Below are 25,402 nucleotides of genomic sequence, written 5' to 3' on the forward strand. Positions count from 1 at the left end.
GGTCAAAATCCCTCCCTGACAGCATGGTGATAGGAGTGCCCTCACCACACAGGCTGCAGCAGTTCTACAGGTTCACAATATGGGATGGGCAACAAATGTTGGCCTAATTCCATGAATGAAAAATGATAGGCTTGGCTGAGTGGTAGCACTTTCCCCTCTTGGCGGGGAGGAGGGATGTAGTTGCAGTCAGAGAAAGGAATAATTCTGGAGTGGTAAAGGCCCAAGTTTCTTTGTGGAGCCCACGAGAGTATTCCTGCTCTTCCTAGCCCACAAAGAAACCTTTTATTAAAAAAAGTGCCACCTGCTATCTGGGCCAGCTACTCCAAGGTGTCTGATGTCCCTGAAGAGGCCAACACTCAATGCCAAATATGTGACAAAATAGTTATGTCCTCAAACTCCAACCTTTGCATCTCAAAAAAGAAGGAACTTGAATTTGTAAAGCACCTCCCATGACCATATGATGTTTCAAAGCACTTTATAGCTACGAATGTATTTCAGAAATGTGATCACTGTTGTCAGGGCGGCAGCAGCAAATTGGTGCACAGCAAATCTCAGAGGGCCTGTAAGAGAAGCTAATAATCAAATTAACCTCAGTGAGACCACTACAATTTCACTGCCACGGTCTCCAAATTAACCTTCCCAATTCTCCGAGGAAACTGTATTGATTGCCGCCAGGTATGATAAAGAATGCCTTGTATTTTAATTATTAGTCACAAATTGGCTTACTTGTAAATAAACCTACTTGTGACACTAATAATTAAACTTCCGTTAACACTGCAATGACGTTACCGTGAAAATCCCCCAGTCGCCACACTCCGTTGCCTGTTCAGGTACACTGAGGGAGAATTTAGCATGGCCAATGCACCTAACCAGCATGTTTTTCTGACTGTGGGCGGAAACTGGAGCAACCGGAGGAAACACACGCACACACTGGGGGAACGTGCAGATTCCGCGCGCACAGTGGGAATCATAAGGAATGTGTGGGGCTACGGGAAGAGGGCCTTGGTGGGAATCGAACCCGGGTACCTGGCACTGTGAGGGAGCAGTGCTAACCACTGCCACCATGCCAGCCTCTTGAAAAATATTCGGTGACTACATGAACTACACATGGGTAACCCCAGGAAAGTTACGAATACTATGTCCTCCAGGTTGTAATATGTTGCAGTCAAAAGCTCAAAACTGCAGGAATGGCTACTTGAGGAAGGCACCTGAACCTGAAGGCACCTTTGAAAGGGGAGAAAGGAAAAATTGCAGGGCAAACATTAAAATAGATTGTCAGTAAATGTATATCCTAGAATCCTACAGTGCAGAAGGAGGTCATTCGGCCCATCGAGTCCACACTGACCACAATCCCACCCAGGCCCAATTCCCATAATCCCATGCATTTACCCTAGATTGTCCCCCTGACACTAAGGGGCAATTTAGCATGGCCAATCCACCTAACCCACACATCTTTGGACTGTGGGAGGAAACCCATGCAGACACAGGGAGAACGTACAGACTCCACACAGACAGTGACCCAAGCTGGGAATTGAACCCAGGTCCCTGGTGCTGTGAGGCAGCAGTGCTAACCACTGTGCCACCGTGCTGTCGTAGATTGGTATCATTCTCTTAGTTTTGCTTTGTTACAGGTTACATTGCACGCTTTCAACAAAGGTCCACAGAAGTCCTCCCTTATTTTCCACGCCATCTTTTCCTCTAACCCTTACATACCTGGTGCATCATTGACAGCTCAGCTAAATTGCCTACTTATTTTTGTGTTTTTTACAAAATAATATAGTTATGCTGGTGCATTTGCACGCCTAGCTAAGTTTGCCTTGGTCCTGAGGTGGGTTGTAAAGGATCTGATATAGCGGTGGATGCAGAAATGAGCCTTTTTGCATCATCTGGGAAATTAAACCAGACTGCAGGAGGATGCCAGTGAATGACCAGAGTCTTTAATGTGGACGTGTTTTGAGTCACATCAAAGCTCGTTCTTTTGTAGCACCACATTTCAGGTTGCCTGCCTCACTGGCAACAGCCTCGAGTATGTGTTTTTGGGGGGAGAGTGGGGTTGCAGACCTTGGAAGGTGGGTCAACCGCAGCCGGTAGCATCTGTCATTCGTGCTGTGGAGATGGGAAGAGCGTTTCTGCGCCTCTTGGCTCCACAGGAAGATGTTCATAATCTTGTTCAAAAGGAATGCATCTTTAGTTGGTCCTGATGCATGGTCACAGCTGCTGCTGAAGAGTACTGGCTATAGCAAGTATCCTGTTCATTTCAGACCAGGTGAAATGGCCTTGGGTAGGCATGAGGTCCCTCACTTATATGGGTCATGTCTGTTGGAGGAGTACCCGAAAAATGACCCAGTCCTGGTTCAGGTCAATAGACCTTGGTCACAAAATTGAATCTTGCACCAGGCCAGTACCTCAAGAATATTGAATTTGATGCACCAAGGATTGAGGAGCTTACAATGATGAGCAAAAATTGTTGTCATAAGCAAGGGGTGCTTTGGATAATTAGACTATTCAAGGTTCGAGTTTATGAATCATGCAGAATTGTAATTCTCCCGAGTCATTCCATTTTAGTGTGAATGCAAGTCATCCTCAATTCCGAGGGACTGCCTAAGAAGAGTGGCACAGCGGTTGGCCTTACAACGCCAGAGATCCGGGTTCAATTCCAAACTCGGGTCACTGTCCGTGTGCAGTTTGCACATTCTTGCCCATGTCTGTGTGGGTTTCCTCCGGGTGATCTGGTTTCCTCCCGCTGTCCAACCATGTGCGGGTTAGTTTGATTGGCCATGCTAAATTGTCCCTTAGCGTTAGGGGGATTAGCAGGGTGAATGTGTGGGGTTACAGGAAGAGGACCTAGGTGGGATTGTGATCGGTACAGACTCGATGGGCCAAATGGCCTCTCTCTGTACTGTAGGGATTCTATGAAGAGGGTGAATATGGACAAGGGTTTCAGCAGAAAAGTTCTGAGGATTAGGCAGAATCCAACAATGTTAAGGAGGTGGAACCCAGCAGTCTTGGTGACGGACAGAATTAAACTAAGCTTGCAAATAGCCTGTTAAACTCTCAGTCAATAGCCGGGAAGGAGATGACATGAGTCTGCACATTTGAAATCTCATTCTCAAGTCTGATCTGTTGCACTGAGATTTAAAAGATTAAAACAGTGCGGTTCCCTTTCCTGTTGTCTGAGTTTCTTTTGCGCTGTCGTTTCAAAGGGTTTTTTTTATTGTTTTATGACTAGGCTCAGGAGGTGTGCATCCATTGGTGGATCCATTGGCAGCTGGACCACATTTGGCCCGTTTTCCTTACCCACCGGGTGCGATACCTAACCCCTTGTTGACCCAGGCTCCACATGAACACGAAATGCTCAGGCATCATCCTGTCTTTGGTAAGAAAATTCTGACGTACAAGCAATTAATTCCCCCTAGTCATTCCATGTTAATGTATTATGAGGTTATGCTTATATTTTAATTATAGGCAGATTCTTTAAACTGTGACAAACACTATTTTTAATTAGCACACACACACACAAGATTCACGTAGGTAGTACATTTTCATTTCTTTTTCTGCTTAATCAATGCACTTAGCATGCCATGATTGATTTATTATTGTCACATGTATTAGTATACAGTGAAAAGTATTGTTTCTTATGCACTATACAGACAAAGCATACTGTCCATAGAGAAGGGAAGGAGAGAGTGCAGAATGTAGTGTTACAGTCATAGCTAGGGTGTAGAAAAAGATCAACTTAGTGCAATGTTTTACAAGCTGTAGAAGGGAAGCAAAGTAACCGCGCTGTCTTCGTTTTGCTTTCAGGTGGACCATACAGAGACCTGCCTGGTGCTATCCCAGCTCCCATGTCAGCAGCTCACCAACTACAGGCCATGCATGCTCAGTCAGCAGAACTACAGAGACTAGCAATGGAACAGCAGTGGCTGCATGGCCATCACCATATGCACGGGGGTCCCCTCCCTGGGCAAGAAGACTATTACAGGTGAGAATAACCGGATCTTGCTGCAGTTGCTGTATTTCACTTTGAAATAAATATCCTTAAGTTTCACTAATTCAAGCTCAACCAACTTGAGATGTCCTGGTCTTTAATAAATTTACCCGTACTCATTTTGAATCTGAATTTTGATAGTTGGTGTGTGTTAAAAATTGCGATGTCTGATCTCAGCAGCCCAAGAGATCAACTGAACCCATGCCATTGGGATGCTCATTTGTGTCTTAATTTCTCAGTTGGAGCAGGTGCCTTCAGCATTTTGTTCTGAAAAGCATTGCCTCCTGAATGTGGGCAAGCAAGAATTGACTGCCTTCAACTGGCTTTTTTTTCATTCTGGCACACTTTTTAAAAATGTATTCTTGGGGTGTGAGCATTACTGGCAAGCCAGTGTTTATGCCCATCCTTAATTGCCCATGAGCTGCCTTCTTGAACTGCTGCAGGCCATGTGGTGTAGATACACCCACAGCACAATCAGTAGCTGTTTGATACGACTGGATGGCTTGCTGGGCCCTTTGAAAGGGCAGGTAAGAGTCAACCACGTTGCTGTGGATCTGGAGTCACATCCAGGCCAGGGTGCCTGATTCCTCCCCTTGAAGGGTGTTGGTGAACATTGATGTGTAGTAGAGGTAGGTTCAATCAAGGCAATCAAGAGGGAATTGGATTATTACCCGAAAAGGAATAATGCACAGTGTTGCAGGGAGAAGGGCACTAGGCACGTTGCTCATTCAGAGATACAGCACAGAATCGATGGGCCAAATGGCCTCCTTTTGTATTGTGACTGTTCTGTGATTCTGAACCAGATGGGTTTTATGACCATAATTTCATTATCGTTATTAATGAGGCTTTTTTTTTGCAGATTTACTAGCTAATTGAATTTAAATTCCCCCAGTTGTGTTACTGGGATTTGAACTCATGGTCTCTAAGTCATTAATCCGGGCCTCTGGATTACTAGTCCAGCAACATTACCGCTAAGCACCTTTCCCCCTAAAACTGTGAACGTATACATTGATGGTAATATTGGCCTTAAGGAAGCAGTACATTTTTATTCCAAATCAATAGACATGCAAATCTTTTTATTTACTGTTTTCGAAAAGTGTCAGTGCACTTGGTGTTTTTAGCACTGTCATTTTTGGCGCTGTGTTTTGGCACTGACTTTGCCAGGATTCTGGCAGATCCAGCAGGAATTTTTATTTTTTAAGCAATATTTTAAAGCTTTTTTTTAAATGAACAGAGAAAATTTGATTCCTGTTTCGGATGAGAGGCAAGTAAACACACAAACCAAGGGAGGTGGGGCGTCCCTTCCTCCATCTCATGCTTTACCGAACATTTATCAAAAATAATTTTGTTATTCCTCAACCTCCAATGAGAATGTTAGCAGTGAAGGATGAAATTCTTTGCATTTTGCAACATTCACGGGTAGCGCTACTGTAATATGACAGAACTGTACCAAGTTCATGAACTAAACCAACATGAAATCATGAAGGTTTGAAAATATAAGCTGTAGCTGCCCTGTAAATTGGAACAAAAACAGAAAATGCTGGAAAATCTCAGCAGGCCTGACAGCATCTGTGGAGAGAGAATAGAGCCAACGTTTCGAGTCTGGATGACCCTTTGTCAGAGCCAAAATTGGAAGTGTTACTCAACTATGCCTCAGTGTGCTCACAACTACAGTAAAATAACAGTTAATTTAAAATTCTCGTGTACTAAAAATACTCAGTTTAACACCCCATGAAAATTGTAATAGTTTTGTTCATGTGTAACCTTTATTTTTTTCTATTACGATGATTAATTCTCCCCTCTGCTTTCCAGAAACACACAAAAAACTGTCACCAAACATTTTTACATAATTCCCCAAAGCTTAACCAGTGGCTTCCAGTCTTCCCTAACATTATTTGGTTCCCTAAGGATTTAATTGTGAAGAAATTTATAAACATCCGTGTTCTTATCTATAACAGGCAAAGTCACCTCAATGCTTTGTCAGGTTATAATCTAGAGTTTCGTCTTAACTATATCATCCATTTGCCCAGGTACCGCTCAAGAAGAAATGTTTCACTCAAATAATTCAGAAAGTCATTCTATTTAGGTCAGTCCTGAAACCTGGTCCTTCCCCCAAAAAAACGGTTAGGAAATGTCTTGTATTAGTCTAAGCAGATCTGAACATTCTATATTTGGGCACCATACTGTTAGCCCAGTAATTTACAACGGTAACCTGTATTTACATAGTGCCTGTAATGTAAAACATCCCAAGGCACTTACCTCACAGATATTATAAAAACAGAATACGACATTTACAGATGTTTTATTAAATGTTCACTTAACATAAGAAATAAGATCAGGATTAGACTATACAGCACCTTGAGCCTTCTTCGCCATTCAATAAGACCAGAGCTAATTTTTGGTCTCAATTCCACTTTCCTGTCCGTTATCCATATCCCTTCATTCCCTGAGAGACCGAATATCCGACAATCATGACCTTAAATATATTCGACAATGAAGAACCTGCAACCCTTGAGGTAGAGTTTTCCAATGATTCACACCCTGTGAGTAAATAAACTCTTCCTGATCTCAGTGCTAAATGATCGGTCCCTCATCCTGACATTGCCCTGTTAAAGAATGAGATGCCCCAGTGATTCAGTGATAACTTGCATTTGTATAATAATGCCTTGAGCATCCCAAGATGCTTCACAGGAGCGTCATCAAAGAAAATTTAATGTTCATTGGGCAATTGCGTTGTGGCAAAATACTGACCCACAAAAATCAGGAAGTGTCAGTCCCTAAAGTGTGCTGGTTTGGCCAGGGGAATATTGTTCTTAGTAGCCGGCACCTTGAGGATTGAAAGGGGAGGAAGTCAGAAACGACTAAAAGAAAAGCTTGATGCAGACATTTTCTCATCCAACTCTTCATTCCTTTCAATATTAGGCAAGGTGGAAATCCTAGCTGCATCCGTTTATGTACCCATAAACACTGACTTGTGAACTCTGTGAGGTAAAGACTTCTCATTAGATTGCAACAAAACTTGTAAGTGACTTACTCTCATCAGATATTGGACTTGTTTCAAAAAATTAGCATGGTGAAAACATGCCATTTGTGTTTTTGATTTTGAAAGTAGCCCCAAAACATTCTGCTCAAGTATGCAGCATGCCAAAAAAAGTGCCTCAAACCATTAGAAAAACGCAAATCTTAAAATAGTGCCTAGCACTAAAACAGCGCAGACGTATTTGTGCTAAAACACCCTTGTGCTGCGTTAAATTTTTGAAACCAAGGACCTTTTTAATCTACAGCAATGACATTTGCATGTCTGTGTTTACTTCTCATGGCATTTTTGAATGCTTTTCATTACATTCTCTATCAAACATTTTCTTAAGGGTGTTGTTGCGAGGGGTGCTCACTCAGTTATTGCTGTAGTAGCTGAGAATTTAGGATGGGTTCAGCGGCAGGAGTGTTGCGCTTTAGCGAAATGGAGGGGGGGGCGAGGAGCGGAACTGAGAAAATTGTCTCAACTGTGTGGTGAGATGTCAGCAGTCTGCGGGTGGGATTTTAAAAAAAATAGCAAATGGAGTTCAATGTCAGGAACTGTAAGGCCACCCACTTTCCATCCGAGCAAGACAGATCAGGCTAATGTTCTTGAAGGGCATTGAGGAGCAGAGAGATCCTGGTGTCCATGTGCACAAAACACTGAAAGCTCACGCACGTATACAGAAAGTAATCAAAAAGACTAATAGAATGTTCTTTTTTTTGTTCTTGTGATGTGAGCATCACTGACAAGGCCAATATTTATTACCCATCTCTAACCTGCTCTTCAGAAGGCGGTGGTGAGCTGCCTTCTGGAACCGGCGCAGTCAATGTGGTATCAGCACGCCCATAGGACTGTTAAGAAGGAAGTTCCAGAATTTTGACCTAGTTACAGAGCAGGAACAGCGAGATATTTCCAAGTCAGTGTGGTATGTAGCTTGGAGGGGAACTTGCCGATGATGGTGTTCCCATGCACCTGCTGCTCTTGGCCTTCTAGGTGGTAGAGAATCATAGAATCATACAGATTAAAAAGAGACCCTTTGGCCCATCGAGTCCACACTGACACATTAGAAACACCTGAACTCCCATCTGCCAGCACTTGGCCCATAGCCCTGAATGTTATGGTGTGCCAAGTACTCACCCAGATACTTTTTAAAGGATGTGAGGCAACCCTCCTCTACCACCCTCCCAGGTAGTAAATTCCAGACTGTCACCACCCTCTGGGTTAAAAAAAGTTAGAGGGTTGGAGGTTTAGAGGTTGTGGGTTTGAAAAGTGCTGGCTTTTATCTCAAGGAAATGGAATACAAAAGTGAAGAAATAATGCTTGTTGGAGTAATGCATTCAGTTTTGGGCATCAGACAACAGGAATATTATATTAGTTTCAGAGGGAGCGCAGAGGAGATTTGGCTTATAGTTAGAGGTTTAAGTTGCATTAATTTGGTTTGCATTCCCTTGATTTTAGAAGATTGAAGGATAATCTAATCAAGATGTTCAAATTGATGAAAGGGATTTCATGAGGTAGATGCAAAGAAACTATTTCTTTTAGTGAGGGAATCCAGAACAAGGGGACATAGTTTGGCCATTTAAATGTAAAATCAGGAAGCATTTTATCAATTCAAGGGGGTAATGGAACTGCCCATCATCGGTTCTCTCTCTTCCCCCCACCCCCATCCAGACCCCGGGCCAAAACAAAAGCTGTGGAACCCGGATGAATTGACATATAATGACTGAGTTTCCTCGAGGTGAAGGTGTGAAGGGTATTAAACAAAGGTAGACAGATAGACTTGAGGAACAGACCAGTAAGGCTTGAAGGGCGGACTAGCTTGCTCCTGTTCCCACGTAGAACTTGTAAAAAAAAAACAGACAAATTCTCAGCGGTGCTTTATCTGAAAATCCAGGAAGTTCAGGAAAGAGATCATGGAATTTATCCACATGAACCCGTGCAAACAGCTTCCTGTACTTAAGTATCAGACAGAAATGGATGGAAACTGCCAGTGCACACGATGTGTTCTGGCCTTGTCAGAGTAGGAAAGTGGCATCATTTTGTTCGATGGGCGTGTCTTTGTGAAACTGGATAATTAATTTTTTTGTGGTTGAAATGTATGTACTCCAACTTGGGTCTATCGGCATAGAACTTATCTGGTCCAAGCTGGACCAAGTGAAAGCAGCATGTCAGGGCAATAAAACAAAAGGCACTTTTGTCTCACTTGTATTGAGTTCTCCAGTTTATTTTTTTTTTTAAGCGCAGGTGAGTAAAACACACACTCTCTCATTTTAACTGAATACATCTGATCTGAAGGTATTGTAGAAAATCCAAAGGTGTTTATTTTCAAAAGTGTCCTTCTGTTTCTCTTACAGCCGGCTGAAAAAAGAGAGTGACAAGCCACTTTAATCCTGAACCCGTATGAAGGCTCACTCACAGGGGCAAGGGTCACTCAGCCAAGTACTTTGGAAGGAGCTCTGACATCCTGCAAGAATGAATAAAAGGAGATCTTCCTGAGAAAGATTCCCAGCCCCCCCCACGCCACCCCCCACCCCCCCCACAACAACCCCCCTCCCAATCGGAAAAAAAAAGGATTGAATGATTTTATTTTGTAATATTCATCTGCGGAGGGGATCATTTTGAGGCTGTCTGTGGATCTTAATGTGATGTTGCATTTGATAACATGACAGTCGGAAATGCACGTTGAGCAGTGGGTTTCCAGCTGTTCTTGTATTGGTACGAGACTGGGATTCAAACGGTCACTGCACAATACAACCCAACGAAACAAAACAGAGTGAACAGATTGAAGTTCCGAGTACAAGTACTATAGTACGTTTTATGATTCCTTAAATAATATGTAGGATATCCTCATAATTTAAAAAAAAAAGTCAAATCTTATGGCATGGCTTTTGAGTTTGTAAATAAAGAAAATTAACCTTGTACGTAAAGGATTAGTTGTGGATTTCTAATTGGATGACAGATTGCAAAGTTAAGTGTTTTAAACAGCCACACCTCCTTTAATTAAAGGAGAAGTTAGCTGTATGGTAATGTTTCCTCTGAAATGGAGTGGTTCTTTTCTAACTGTGTCCAGTAGCGGTGGCATGCATCAAAAGGTTGCAGGGATTGTGGTCCAGACAGATGTCAACATAGATTTTAATTAACATAATAAAAGGTTACATAAATAGTTTTTTTACCATCACCGGGTTTGGGCATCCCATACCATGCTGGTCAACATTGCAGACTATTACTAGACTGACCTCTTGCCAACAGCATGAAAGAAATTTAGACTTTCCATTCTAATCATTTTCAGTATCCAAAATATTTAAGCGATGATTGAGTCTTTTATCTCCATTTTATAGTGATAATTCTATGATTTAATATTATTTAAAAAAGAACTCCTTAAGAACAAATAAGCTACTTTTATACTTGCATTTAACGTAACATCCAGCATTTTTTGCTTTCATTAAATATGCATTAAAATATTGCACATATCTGTGGCAGCATGCTAATTATTTTGCTTGTCAACTTATTTTGTCACATGGGGTCCGACACCCCATAATTAGTTAACAGAATCAGAGGCATTAAAGTGTCACGAGTCATTTTCACAAAACGGAGTTATAAAGTTTATTGGGGGGGGGGGGGGGGGGGAGTGGGGAACTGATAAAAGGACCAAAAAATCTGAACTGAACTTCTGTCTTTATTTTTGATTGTAACCCCGACACCCGTCATTAGCATGTCAGTTAACTGAAGGTCGCTGATGAGCATCTGAGCAGCTCAGTCCTCCTCGCGGTAGAGGTAAGTTGTACATTTCTCCCTTGGCAGCAAATCCTCAAAGGGGTGAGCACGAGTTGGAACAAAGTCTTGCGCTCACTGATGGGGAAAATCCTTTTTTAAAAAATTTCTGGGTAAAGAGTTGTGAAGAGGAATTAAGGAATAATAGCCAATCAGAAGCATTCAGTTCTGAAGTCCCTTTTATAACATGTATCATAGCACCTGTTTTAGCATTGGGCTCTTAATTACATTGTGGGAATTTAAATTAATTTTTACTTAAAAGTAGCGTAAAGTAGTCACACTTAACCATGGTGCATCATCAATGTCTGGTGTCGGCAGTTTGAGTATCTGAGATACCAGCAAACAGCTGAAAAACCTGTCAGTAAAAAAAAAAACATTAACTTTAGATCAGGGCTTTACTGATCTTGCTCTTTTTGTCAATCAGGTTTCTATAGCTTTCAACAACTGAAAGTATCACTCTCTTTTTTTAAAAAAAGAAAAGTTTTTGCATTACATTTTATCATTGAAGCTATCACATGTTTTCAGAGGCTGAATGCAGAGAGTCTGGCTGATGTCTGCACTGGGTAACTGGTTTCCTGATGGTGCGTATCTGTCTTTCCCCTTGATTTTATCAAGGACTGTATATTTGCCATTGTAGACTGTTATGTGGTGTTCACTGTCATAGGACTGTGTTTAATTAAAAGAGAGAACTATATGGTGTGCTGACACCCTGGATAGTGACACAAAGGTTCCAGTTTTTATTTTGCTTTTTTGTGTTTTCCGAAGTATAATGTTTAATGTTGTCAATGGTCCAGCTTCTTATTTCACTGCAGCATTTAGCAGAATGTACATTCTGATGCTAAATTTATATATATCTTGAAGCTTAATGTATATAATAGTAGTTTGCCATGGGATAACACAATGTAAACAAAAAATTAGAAGCAAAGATTGTGAGTCCTGTGTTTTCTCCATTTGAGTATTTTGTAATTTTTGAGATATTTGTGACTTAAATAAACCAAACAGCGCAGCAATGTTCATGTTTTCATTTGACTGCAAAACTGTGGTAGCTTCACAATGCCAGCTCACTTCACGTTGCTTTCCAGTGTCCTAGTGGATGCACTAATTAGTTTTTTTTCCCCTACATATGAAGACTATTGACTAACACAAGTCAGAAAGGAAGGAGGTATTGGGTTGACATTGGGATGGGTGACTAAAAGCTTGATCAGAGAGTTTTGTTTTGACAAGGGCTTTAAAGGCAAAGGGTGGCGTTTGAGAGGGAATTCCAGATCTTGGGTTTGGAAGCTCCACTCAAGGTTCGATAGGATGCCAAGACTGCAAACCATTTGGTTCACCCCTGAGTGGTCAGAGATGGGAGTGGAATGAGTGACCAGGGAATGGAGTCTTTGGAGAATGCCATTGACTATATGTAATGGTCTCCCCGGTATTTAATTGGAGGAAATTCAGGACTGGGTGTCGGGTGAGCAGTCTGAGAGCACAGACCATGCAGGGACGTGAGGGATAACTGTGAGGTAGAGCTCAGTGACATCAGGGTACATGTGGAGCTTGACCTTGTGTCTTCAGTTGATGTCGCTGAGAGGCAACAAGTAGAGGTGGAATAGGAACGGATCAAGGACCCCCCCTGGGGGGGGGGGGGGGGGGGGGCCTCCAACGATAATGGTGCAGTGTGAGTGAAAAAACCATTGTAGGAGGGTTTTCTAGCTATGACTGGATATCTGAGAGTTGATGATGGCGAGGGAAGTTCCACGCAGTTCGACAGAGCTCTGATCAAAGGTCATCTCGACCTGAAATGTTAACCCTGTTTCACTCCACAGATGCTGCCTGAACTGCTGGCTATTTGCAGCATTTTTTGGTTTGGTTTTGGATTTCCAGTGTCCATAGTAAAAAAAAGTTCGAGAGGCATTGAGGGAGGGTCAAAACCAACCAAGTCAAAACCTCCTTGCCCTCTCCAGCCTGTATATCATTGCAATGCAAACCTTTAACACAGTTACAAATGGTGCTCAACATGTCCCACTTCATTGTTCATTTTTCCCAGCCGTTTAAATGGTATTATATCACAAAGTATTTACAATGTTGAAGCAGGCCATTTGGCCCAACAAGTTAATGCTGGTGTTTATGCTCCACATGAGACTCCTCCCATCCTTCCTCACTGAACTGCATCATATTTTGTCTTTGACTTGACAAGAGTTGAATGCAAATATATAATTGAGCAGCACGGCGGCACAATGGTTAGCACTGCGGTCTCACAGCGCCAGGGACCCGGGTTCAATTCCCAGCTTGGATCACTGTCTGTGTGGAATCTGCATGTTCTCCCCGTGTCTGCGTGGGTTTACTCCGGGTGCTCTGGTTTCCTCCCACAGTCCAAAGAATTTAGGTGAATTGGCCATGCTAAATTGCCCCTTAGTGTCAGGGTGACTAGCTAGAGTAAATACGTGGGGTTATGGGAATAGAGCCTCTGTTGGATTGTGATCGGTGCAGACTCAATGAGCCGAATGGCCTCCTCCTGCACTGTAGGGATTCAATGATAAAGACCTATCTTAGGCTTGTTTATTTCTCAAGCAGCATCTGTTTCACAGTGAATTGTGCACAGAAGGTGTGTTGTTTCCAACTCTGGGACTCGAGACCAGAAACAAAAAGAATGACTGCAGCCCAGATAGATTGTTGTCTGTGGGCCATGGTAAGGTTCCTGGGCACCAGGCCTGTCTTAGTATTGATGCAGAGAACCTTTTCACAGACAGGCTCAATCCTATAGAAGTTTCTAAAGTGATACAAATGCTGAATGTGTCCCAGTTTACAAGAGGCTGCCTTTGCTTACCAAACTTGTATTCTATCTGGGAACAAAAGAAGCATTTCCTTTTTCTGGGAACGGGAGAAGCTCTAAATGCAATACTTATTCTTTCCTCATCTAGTTATTCAAACTCTTCATCATAATGAACAATTTGCTCAGTCAGTTCCCTCCCTAATCTTGAGTAACCTCAGTTAGGTAAATTTGAAATCTGTTTTCCAAAGACAACAGCTCCAACCTTCTTATTTTCCTTGATAATTTTTGATTTACAAAGCCTGGAATTACCCTTGCTCAGCTCTGTACCTTCTCAAGGGCAATAATGTCCTTCCTTTGATTAGATTACCATAACTGCTTAAAACCGGATTTGGCCAACGCCTTTTAAAGCAACAAAAGATTTCTGATTTGCAAGTTATCTCTGTTAATCAGTACCTTAGTAGCATTTTTAAATTATAGTTAAGCACTAGGCTAACAACATCCACAATAATCCCTAAAACTCTTTCCTGATCAACATGCAGTCTGACTGTTCAACTGAATGCTAACTTTTTTAATGCCTTGCTCCCATATTAATTATTTGACACACAAACCACTTAGTAACACTTAGTCTTTGTCAATTACTGGAATTTGGTGCCTTATCTTGGTTCTCAGCAAGGTTACCAAAGCACAATGTATGCACTTTGAAGTGTGATAAAGGCTGTTACGTGGGCAAACACAGCTGATGTTTTTTACACAGGGTTGTTGCGGGCAGAATATTGGATCAAACTCCCTCCACTTATTATCTCATGAAATCTTTCGCATCCACCCAAATAATTAAAACAGCGTGGCTTATGTCCTCATTCCCGGAGTAAACATAGAAACTAGAGGCAGGAGTAGGCCATTCAACCCTTTGAGCCTAAATCATTCATTTTGATCGTGGTTGATCATTCAGTTGAATATCCTGATCTCTTTCCTCTCTCTCTCTCTCTTTCCCCCCCCCCCCCCCCTCCCTTGATCCCTTTAGCCGCAAGATAATTTCTTCTTGAAATCACACAACGTTTTGGCCTCAACTACTTTCTGTGGCAGTGAATTCCACACATTCACCACCCTCTGGGTGAAGAAATTTCTCCTCACCTCAGTTCTTTGATTTGATTTATTATTGTCACATGTATTGGTATACAGTGAAAAGTTTCTTGCACGTTATACAGACGAAGCATACCATATATAGAGAAGGAAAGGAGAGGGTGCAGAGAATGTAGTGTTACAGTCAGAACCAGGGTGTAGAGAAAGATCAACTTAATGCGAGGTAGGTCCATTCAAAAGTCTGATGGCAGCAGGGGAGAAGCTGTTTTCGAGTCAGTTGCTACATGATCTCAGACTTTTGTATCTTTTTCCCGATGGAAGAAGGTGGAAGAGGTGTGTGGGATGCTTGATTATGCTAGAAACATAGAAGATAGGAGCAGGAGGAGGCCATTTGGCCCTTCGAGCCTGCCCCACCATTCATCACGATCATGGCTGATCATCCAACTCAGTAGTCTAATCCTGCTTTTTCTCTATAACCTTTGGCCCCATTTACCCCAAGTGCTATATCCAGCCGCCTCTTGAATATGTTCAATATTTTGGCATCAACTACTTCCTGTGGTAATGAATTCCACAGGCTCACCATTCTTTGGATGGAGATTCATCTCATCTCCGTCCTAAATGGTCTACCCTGAATCCTCAGACTATGACCACTGGTTCTGGACTCCCCCACCATCAGGAATATCCTCCCTGCATCTACCCTGTCTAGTCCTGTTAGAATTTTATAAGTCTCTATGAGATTCCCCCCTCATTCATCTGAACTCCAGCGAAAACAATCCTAACCTCGTCAATCTCTCCTCAAACATCAGTCCCACCATCCCCGGAATCAGCCTGGTAAACCTTCGCTGTACTCCCTTGAGAGCAAGAACATCCTTCCTCAGAAAAGGAGACCAAAACTGCACACAATACTCCAGGTGTGGCCACACCAAGGCCCTGTATAATTGCAATACTTCCATGCTCCTGTACTTGAAACCTCTTGCAATGAAGGTCAACATGCCATTTACCGCCTGCTGCACCTGCATGCTTACCTTCAGTGACTGGTGCACCCAGGTCCTGCTGCACACTCCCCTCTCCCAATTTACAGCCATTCAGGTAATAATCTGCCTTGTTTTTGCTTCCAAAGTGAATAACCTCGCACTTATCCAAATCATACTGTGTCTGCCATTGATTAGCCCACTCACCCAACCTGTCCAGATCATTCTGAAGGATCTCTGCATCCTCATCACAGTTCACCCTCCCACCCAAATTGGTATCATCTGCAAACTTTGAGATGTTACATTTTGTTCCCTCATCCAAATCATTAATATAGATTGTGAACATCTGGGGTCCCAGCACCGATCCCTGTGGCACCCCACTAGTTACTGCCTGCCAATTTGAAAAGCACCCATTAATTCCCACTCTTTGTTTCCTCTCTGCCAAACAGTTTTCTATCCATCTCAATACACTTCCCCCAATCCCATGCGCTTTAATCTTGCATCATAATCTCTTATGCGGGACTTTGTCAAATGCTTTCTGAAAGTCCAAATATACCACATTGACTAGCAACTAGTTACATCTTCAAAGAATTCCAACAGATTTGTCACGCATGATTTCCCCTTCATAAATCCATGCTGACTCTGTCTGATGCTGGCTGGTTTTCCAAGGCAGCGGGAAATGTAGACAGTGTCAATGGATGAGAGGCTGGTTTGAGTGATGGACTGGGATTCATTCATGACCCTTTGTTTCTAAAAGGTTTACCCCTTATCCTCAAACAATGACCCCCAGTTCTGGACTCCCCCACCATTGGGAACATTCTTTCTAAATCTACCCTGTCCAACCCTGTTAGAATTTTATAAGTTTCTATGAGATCCCCCCCCCCCTAGTGAATGCAATCCTAACTGACTTAGTCTCTCCTCAGAGACAGACCTGTCATCCCAGGAATCAGCCTAGTCAACCTTCGCTGTGAGGTTTGAAGACACAAATTTGGCATATCAGCTACGGCTCTCTCCAACTTTTACAGATGTACCATAGAAAGCATTCTTTCAGGTTGTATCACAGTTTGGTATGGCTCCTGCTCTGCCCAAGACTGCAAGAAACTACAAAAGGTCGTGAATGTAGCCCAATCCATCACGCAAACCAGCCTCCCATCCATTGACTCTGTCTACACTTCGCACGGCCTCGGCAAAGCAGCCAGCATAATTAAGGACCCCCACGCACCCCGGACATTCTCTCTTCCACCTTCTTCCTTCGGGAAAAAGATACAAAAATCTGAGGTCACGTCCCAACCGACTCAAGAACAACTTCTTCCCTGCTGCTGTCAGACTTTTGAATGGACCTACCTTGCATTAAGTTGATCTTTCTCTACACCCTAGCTATGACTGAAACACTACATTCTGCACTCTCTCGTTTCCTTCTCTATGAACAGTATGCTTTGTGTGTATGACACGTAAGCAACAATACTTTTCACTGTAAACACATATGACAATAAGTCAAATCAACTTCTGGTTCCTAGACAGGAGCGCTGGCAACTCAGCATCGTTCCTGAATGTTTGCTCTGTTTCCTATCTTGGTGTGACCAGCAGAGCTTGGAGATTTTATTTTTACAAGGTCTCCATCCTTTGTATTTTAAAATAAAGTCAGCATTCACGGAAAATGGTATATATCATAATATATATTTGCACCTACTTTAACTGGGACACTGCAATGGTTTGGAATATCGGTAGAGGGAAAAGAGTCACACTGTACAGGGACAATGAGTGACTGCTCAAGGGGCCAATGTGAAAATGATGTGTCAGAGGAGCTGTCATTTAAGTTAAAAATCCATGAGTTATGGGTGGCACGGTGCCACAGTGGTTAGCACTGCTGCCTCACAGCGCCAGGGACCCGGGTTCGCCAGTCCAAAGATGTGTGGGTCAGATGGATTGACCATGCTAAATTGCCCCCTGACATTAGCAAGGTAAATACATAGGGTTACGGGAATAGGGCCTGGGTGGGTTTGGTGTCGATGCAGACTCGATGGGCTGAATGGCCTCCTTTACTTTAGGGATTCTGGAGGGAAAAAAAAAGTGAACTAAAAATCACTTCTGATGAAATAAAACTTGAAAGGTGATCTGTTATTTGGGCATGGGAACCTTTTCTGAGACCAGTGGCACTGAATCGCAGGATGATTTTGCGATCACTGTCAATGAGAATGGTAACACGGGCGCAAAAATCACAAGAGGTGGGAACCTAGATTTTCACCAGATCTCCTTTCCTGATTTTCCACACCTCTTCCCAGTGAAGTAGTGAGATTCCCACCCTCAAATGGCAGGAAGCTCATATAAATTGCATCTCAATGGGCTTATGTTGTTAAAGGGTTTACACACCACATGCCCCCCCCCCCCCCCCCCACCAAAGAATATTCAAACTTTGCCGATGTGATGTCAACTCAGCAAGGTTCACAACAGCTTTATGACGACAGGAAATAGTCACGGGGTTCCAGCCAGGGGCACCAAGGTCACTGTACCCCTAGGCTCAACGAGGGGCATGTCTGGGCACTGCCCCCTGGCACTATAACTGGTGCAGGTTGGTACCGCCAACCTGGCAGTGCCAGCCAGGGGCAGGCCCTATGAGGAGACAAATTGGAAGTGGAAGAGTACCAAGGCCTTTGAAAGAGTGGGGAGGAGCATCGGAGCTTGGTGGGGTGGAGGTGGTGACGATACTATCATGGTGGTAAGGGAGACAGTCCCAAGAATTTTGTGCTACGGGGAAGTTTAACTCGGCGCTGATTGGGGCGCCCTTCAAAGATGGTACCCCTGACCTCAGTGAAGACAGCTTTGCCAGCGCCCACCCACACCCACCCAGAGTGACACCATAAACCATGCCCCCTGATTTTTTTTTGTCAGTGTGACATACGATCTGGTCTGAAAACTTTCTTTTTGAATCGAGGCGACGTCTTGCCAGCTGTGCTCAACATACCTTCTAATTCTATCTTTTACTCTTGTTCTATGCTTCTAAAACTGTATGCTAACGCTTTTTAACTCTTTAAGAATGCTTTAATTCTTCCCTACTGCCTTCAGACATTTGAATGGACCTACCTCGCATTAAGCTGATCTTTCTCTCCACCCGAGCTATGACTGTAACACTACATTCTGCACTCTCTCCTTTCCTTCCCTATGAACAATAGGCTCTGTATAGCGCGCAAGAAACAATACTTTTGACTGTATACTAATACATGCGACAATAAATTAGCAGTGCATCTGGAGGGATACATGCCGGTTTTCAGTCAGAACGTGACACTGAATTTATAGGAAAATTCCACCTGCAGAATTAGAAACTTATTGTTTAATCCACATTTTTGGAGCTCCGACTGATGACGTTTCATCGCAGAGAAGGCAAACCAATGTGATCCTAAAACTAAATGAAAATACCATTCTTTTAAAACTAAAAGCTCAGCACATAATAAATTTACTGCAGAGAAATTGCAGACAGGAGCGCAACTGCTTTGCCTTCATGTGGGTACATATATAAGGCAGGAAAAGCCAGAGGCTAATATTAGAACAGTGATGACTTTATATTATGGATGGGTGAAGTTTGAAATAGTCCAATGCACTGCTTTAATTTTGAATACATCTTTCTTCATTAGGGGACACACATTGCAGTTGGGAATGATGTTACTGAGTTGACACAATCCATTTGGGTTTCTGCAAAGGGATTTTTATTTTAAAAATGCCAACTAGCAAGTTTTAACTAGATTAACGTGACTGGTGAAGCAATGAAGAAGTAGTGTGGCTTATCACATCAGTAAGGGCAGCACGGTGGTTAGCACTGCTGCCTCTCATCACCAGGGACCCGGGTTCAATTGCAGCCTCTGATGACTGTGTGGAGTTTGTGACTGACCGGGCTAACTTGGCCCTCTAGTGTACCGGGGTGAGTAGGTTAGAGGGATTCGTGGGAATAGAGCTGAAGTGGGATTGTTGTCGGTGCCGACTCAATGGGCTGAATGGCCTCCTTCTGCACTGCAGGGATTCTATGATGATATTTACCCTGACTAAGGGGCAATTTACTATGGTAATTCCACCCAACCTGCACATATTTGGAGTGAGGGAGGAAACCCATGCAGACACAGGGAGAACGTGCAAACTCCACACAGACAGTGACCCAAGCCTGGAATCAAACCGGGGTCCCTGCAGCTGTGAGGCACTAGTGATAAGCACTGTGCCACCATGTGGGATTACAGGGACAGGGCGTGTTGTCAATGCAGGCTCGATGGGCTGAAGGACCTCTTTCTGCACTGTAGGGATTCTACGATCTTCAAGTCATCCATCACTTTGGGAGTGCAGTCACCATTACGAGGTTGGCGGATTCAGCATCTGTTTTTAAGCAAAGTTCCTGAACAGTAACAAAATGAAACTCTCCTGTTGATGGTGTTTGAAGGAGAGAGGTTGACCAGTATGCTTGGAGAATTCCCCGGCTCTAAATAATGTCATGGACCTTCTAACGTCCACCTGAGTAGGACAGCCAGCTGGATCCAATGATGTAGAGTTCCCTCAACGCTTGCACTGAAGTGTCACAGTGAAGGATTTCTCAATTCTCTGTCAGAGATAAGTATGCTACCTACTGAGCCACACTGACAGTGATTTAAGAAGCTCTTTCCTAGGATGCATCCAGTCAGTTCATGCTTTGCCACATCCAGTTTGTGCAACCCGTGTAGTGCTTCAGAATAGTTGATCAAGAATTCTAAAAATTGGGACTGAGAGAGAACTCAGCAGAAAGGTATATCTTTGGGGATCAGAAAACAGCTGCTTCATGGATGATTTAAACACCCGGTGCTTGATTCAATAGAGGAGATTATCAGCGACAAAACATAGGCAGAAACAATTACACATCGTGGAGGAATTTGCAATTTTTCATAGAATCATAGAATCCCTACAGTACAGAAGGAGGCCATTCGGCCCCACAATAATCCCACCCAGGCTCTATCCCCATAACCCTACAGATTTACCCTGCTAATCCCTTTAACCTACACATCCCAGGACACTAAGGGGCAATTTAGCATAGCCAATCAACCTAACCTGTACATCTTTGAAGTGTGGGAGGAAACCGGAGCACCCGGAGGAAATCCACACACACGTGGGGTGCACGTGCAAACCTCCACACAGTGAACCAAGCTGGGAATCGAACCCAGGTCCCTGGAGCTGTGAGGCAGCAGTGCTAACCACTGTGCCACCGTGCCGCCTTTTGTGGATCTATGTGAACTCTAAGTATTTTAAAGAACTCATTTACCCAGACCCGCATTGCACTATCATTTTAATGTGTTTAAATCAAGTTAATTACTTTGAAGTAGTAATTTTACATAAGTTTGACTTCATACAGATTCCAGTACTTGTTTCTGGGGAGGTCTATTTGCTAGGTTTGAAAAAATGGCCCTGGAGAATTAACACAGCCCTATAATTACTAACCGGTCTATTATTACTGCTTGCAGGGTGTCCTTAATAGTGGAAAGACCACAGCAGTTAAACTCTAGTGTGAATGGTGTACAAAAGAGATTCATTTTAAAATTGCTCGCACGACATGGCAGTCCAAAGATGTGGGTTAGGTTGATTGGCCATGATAAATTGACCCTAGCATCAGGGGATTAGCAGGGTAAATATGTGGGGTTATGGGAATAGGGCCTGGGTGGGATTGATTTTGATTTGATTTATTATTGTCACATGTATTAATATACAGTAAAAAGTATTGTTTCTTGCGTGCTATTCAGACAAAGCATACTGCTCATAGAGAAGGAAATGAGAGAGTGCAGAATGTAGTGTTACAGTCATAGCTGGGGGTGTAGAGAAAGATCAACTTAATGCGAGGTAGGTCCATTCAAAAGTCTGACGGCAGCAGGAAAGATGCTGTTCTTGCGTCGGTTGGTACGTGACCTCAGACTTTTGTATCTTTTTCCCGACGGAAGAAGGTGGAAGAGAGAATGTCCGGGGTGCATGGGGATCCTTAATTATGCTGGCTGCTTTACCGAGGCAGCAGGAAGTGTAGACAGAGTCAATGGATGAGAGGCTGGTTTGCGTGATGGATTGGGCTACATTCATGACCTTTTGTAGTTCCTTGCAGTTGGTGCAGACTCGATGGACCGAATGGCCTCCTTCTGCACTGTAGGGACTCTGTGGCGTGAATTTCCTTTGATAACTTTGTCCTGTAGTTGCAAATCTCTCTCTGGGCCAGCCATCGGTTGCGAAACCATTCAGATTTTTGTGTCTCAGTCAATGTGGAGAGCTCAATATAATAAAATGTTAAATTCTTAGCAAACATGGATCATTATCATTATCTCCAGAACTAAATTTAATTCACGCCACATCATTTCCCGGCTTAAAATGTCTGCTCATTGCATCTTTGATAAAATAGAATTTGCACGCACAAATTTAGATCTTACACATCTCTTTTGAAAGTTAAATGAAACTCTCTCATTTGAAGGTAATTGTCAAGGGGAAGGAATGCTTTGTATGTCATGCATTTGTTCCTGTATTTTTGCATGATCCATATCCCCATTTCTCAATTAAACAAGTGAAGGTGTTCTCCCAAAAGCCGAGATGGTTAAGGGGAGATTTAATACAGGTGCTCTGTAATAATTCAGGAAGCTCAACTGGAAAAGAACAGAGTTTGTTACAGAATGCAAAGTTAAAACCACTACCATGGTATATACACACCAGTCTCTGCCATTCTTTTCAGCAAAACAAATTAAGTTAAAACTAACTGACGGACAAAGCAAGAAGACCAGCTCCTTATAGGGGGAACACCTGAAACAAAGACAAAGCTTAAATGAAACTTAAATGAAATGGGGCAGCACGGTGGCACAGTGGTTAGCACTGCTGCCTCACAATGCCAGGGACCCGGGCTCAATTCAATTGGATCACTCTCTGCGTGGAGTCTGCATGTTCTCCCCGTGTCTGCGTGGGTTTCCTCTGGGTGCTCCAGTTCTCTCTCTGTCCGAAAGACGTGCTGGTTAGGTGCATTGGCCATGCTAAATTCTCCCTCAGTGAACCCGAACAGGCACCAGAGTGTGGCGACTAGGGGATTTTCACAGTAACTTTGCAGTAACATTGCAGTGTTGATGTAAGCCTACTTGTAATTAATAAATAAACTTTACTTTAAAACATTAACCAAAATGTGATTAATGGGGTCAATAACACACCCCAGTCCCTGCGGTGCCTAATGAGCATGGAAGGCCTCGATGGTGCCCATGGATACCACTTGCTCCCTCCCCAGGAGCACCCAGCTATAAATATAGCCACGGTAGAGGGGCAGACAGTCAGGTTGGAGGACTCCCCTTGGCCACCCACTGCTTGGACCTGTTGTTGGCAAGTTTGGCCAGGAGCAGGTTGAAGAGGAGGTCCGGGTGCCCGTTGATCTGGGGCCTGGGGCTGAAGTGCAAACAAAACATTAATAAAATATTATTTGAATGATGAAAATGGGAGTGCAGCCTCAGACACTTAATATAAACATGTGGGCGGCACGGTAGCACAGTGGTTAGCACTGCTGCCACACAGCGTCAGGGACCTGGGTTCGATTCCCGGCTTGGGTCACTGTCTGTGTGGAGTTTGTACATTTTCCCCGTGTCTGCGTGGGTTTTCTCCGGGTGCTCCGGTTTCTTCCCACATTCTGAAAGACGTGCTGGTTAGAAAGCATTGACCCGAACAGGTGCCTGAGTGTAGCGACTGGGGGAATTTCACAGTAACTTCATTGCAGTGTTAATGTAAGCCTTACTTGTGACACTAATAAATAAACTTAAATTTAAACATGGCCCATGGACTCCAAGAGACCATAAAACAGGCAGGTTTCTTGGGAGCCTGTGAACGGGTGTAACCTGCGGGTATGTGGGACTGCTGCATACAACACCTCCGCCACGTCCCCGATGTTAAGGGGGGGGGATCCCTCCGTAGACGGCACCTCCACTCGGGACCTCTTCTGCCAGATGGCTAAAAGACTCACCAAGGCGTTCCGGGCGACGGCCCGGTAGTGGAACCCGTGCAGCAACAACCCATATAGGAAACCCCCCTGTGCATGGAACAGAGGGCATTTCTGTGAGGCGACTCAGACTGTGGGGCTTCAGCCCCTGGGGAACAAGTCTGTCTGGAGAAGGGGGGAGGGAGGGTGCCCACCTGATTTGAGAGCGTACAATCCAGCCCGATGATTCTATTTTATGTCTAATCTCTTGAAGGCAATTAGCCAGACTGGGATACAATTCTACAGAGATCAACGGTACCCGATACCTCGTCCATAGAGTCATAGAGGTTTACAGTATGGAAACAGGCCCTTCGGCCCAACTTGTCCATGCCATCCCTTTTTGTAAAACCCCTGAGCTAATCCCAATTGCCCGGATTTGGCCCACATCCCTCTATACCCATCGTACCCATGTAACTATCTAAATGCTTTTTAAAAGATAAAATTGTACCCGCCTCTACTACTACCTCTGGCAGCTTGTTCCAGACACTCACCATCCTCTGTGTGAAAAAATTGCCCCTCTGGACACTTTTGTATCTCTCCCCTCTCACCTTAAACCTATGCCCTCTAGCTTTAGACTCCCCTGCCTTTGGGAAAAAATATTGACTATCTACCTTGTCTATGCCCCTCATTATTTTATAGACCTCTATAAGGTCACCCCTCAGCCTCCTACGCTCCAGAGAAAAAGTCCCAGTCTATTCAGCCTCTCCTTATAACTCAATCCAGTTTACTAACTAGCCATTTTTTTATGTGTGACCCTTAATGGTGAGTGATAAAGGATAACAGCACAGTCCTGTTCTCTCCCGATGTGTGTGTACACTTTGCTGCCTGGAGGGTTAAAGGAGAACCATTTGCAGCAAGTCCAGGGATTCTTTCCAAGACCCGTCTCCCGTGAACTTACTGACCTCCTCCCAGACCGCCAAGCTCACAAATATAAAATCCTTATCCTTGTTTTCGCATTCCTTCAGGGCCCAACTCCTTCCTGTCTCTGTAACCTCCTCCAGCCGACAACCCTCCGAGCTCTCTCCATTCTTGCAATTCAGGCTTCCTGTGTGTCCACAATGTATTTACCCAGACAATGAAACACTCAGCGCTGCAGCACAGGGTCCTGGCCAATAAGAGGGGGGGGGGGGGGGTCCTCAAACTGAGAGTTAGCAGTGACAGCACCAGTTAGAGCTTGATAGCTCTGAATTTGCAAACAGGCTCAATAAGCCTATCGACAGGCAATGGAGAACTTAGGTCTTCGAGGAGAGCTGTTGCAGAGGGGGCGACTCGCCCCCCCAGGACAGGGCTGAGGAGGGCAAGGAAGGCACGTCACCAGGGCATGATCATAGAATCCTAAAGTGCAGAAAGAGGCTATTTGGCCCATTGAGTTTGCACCGACCACAATCCCACCCAAGCCCTATCCCCATAACCTCATGCATTTACCCAAACTAGTCCCCCTGACACTAAAGGGGCAATTTATCATGACCAATCCACCTAAGCTGCACGTCTTTCAGACTGTGGGAGGAAACCCACGCAGACACAGGGAGAATGTGCAAACTCCTCCCCATAACCCCATTCATTTACCCTAGCTCGTTCCCCTGACATTAAGGGGCAATTTATCATGGCCAATCCACCAAACGGGAGACCCTGGCACGGAGGCAGAGCGTGGTGCACCCAAAGGTGTAAGCCCACCTCTGCTTTAGCCCCACCATTGGTGACTGTGCCCTTGCCTAAATAGGACCAGGTTCTGACATTGCCTCCCTGAACCCCTCTACATTTGCAACATCCCTCCTTTAAGATGCTTCTTAAAAGCTAACTCTTAGACGAAGCATTTGGACACTTATCCTCA

General features: G+C 43.9%; 1 protein-coding gene across 6 annotated transcripts in view; it reads left to right on the plus strand.

Annotated features, from left to right (window-relative positions):
* The window catches only part of rerea (arginine-glutamic acid dipeptide (RE) repeats a), a 554,684-nt gene extending 542,902 nt beyond the window's left edge, over positions 1-11,782 (plus strand). For 5 of the 6 annotated variants that reach the window (XM_078238699.1, XM_078238703.1, XM_078238701.1 and 2 more), the window contains 4 exons: positions 3,230-3,376; positions 3,805-3,982; positions 6,911-6,976; positions 9,362-11,782. In XM_078238699.1, coding sequence (XP_078094825.1) covers positions 3,230-3,376; positions 3,805-3,982; positions 6,911-6,959 — 374 coding nt within the window. In that variant the 3' untranslated portion in view covers positions 6,960-6,976; positions 9,362-11,782. The remainder of the gene's footprint in view (positions 1-3,229; positions 3,377-3,804; positions 3,983-6,910; positions 6,977-9,361) is intronic. The other variant, XM_078238702.1, reaches the window with a different exon arrangement.
* The last annotated feature ends 13,620 nt before the right edge of the window (positions 11,783-25,402 follow it).

Source organism: Mustelus asterias, chromosome 22 (assembly GCF_964213995.1).
Source record: "Mustelus asterias chromosome 22, sMusAst1.hap1.1, whole genome shotgun sequence".
Taxonomy (NCBI): Eukaryota; Metazoa; Chordata; class Chondrichthyes; order Carcharhiniformes; family Triakidae; genus Mustelus; species Mustelus asterias.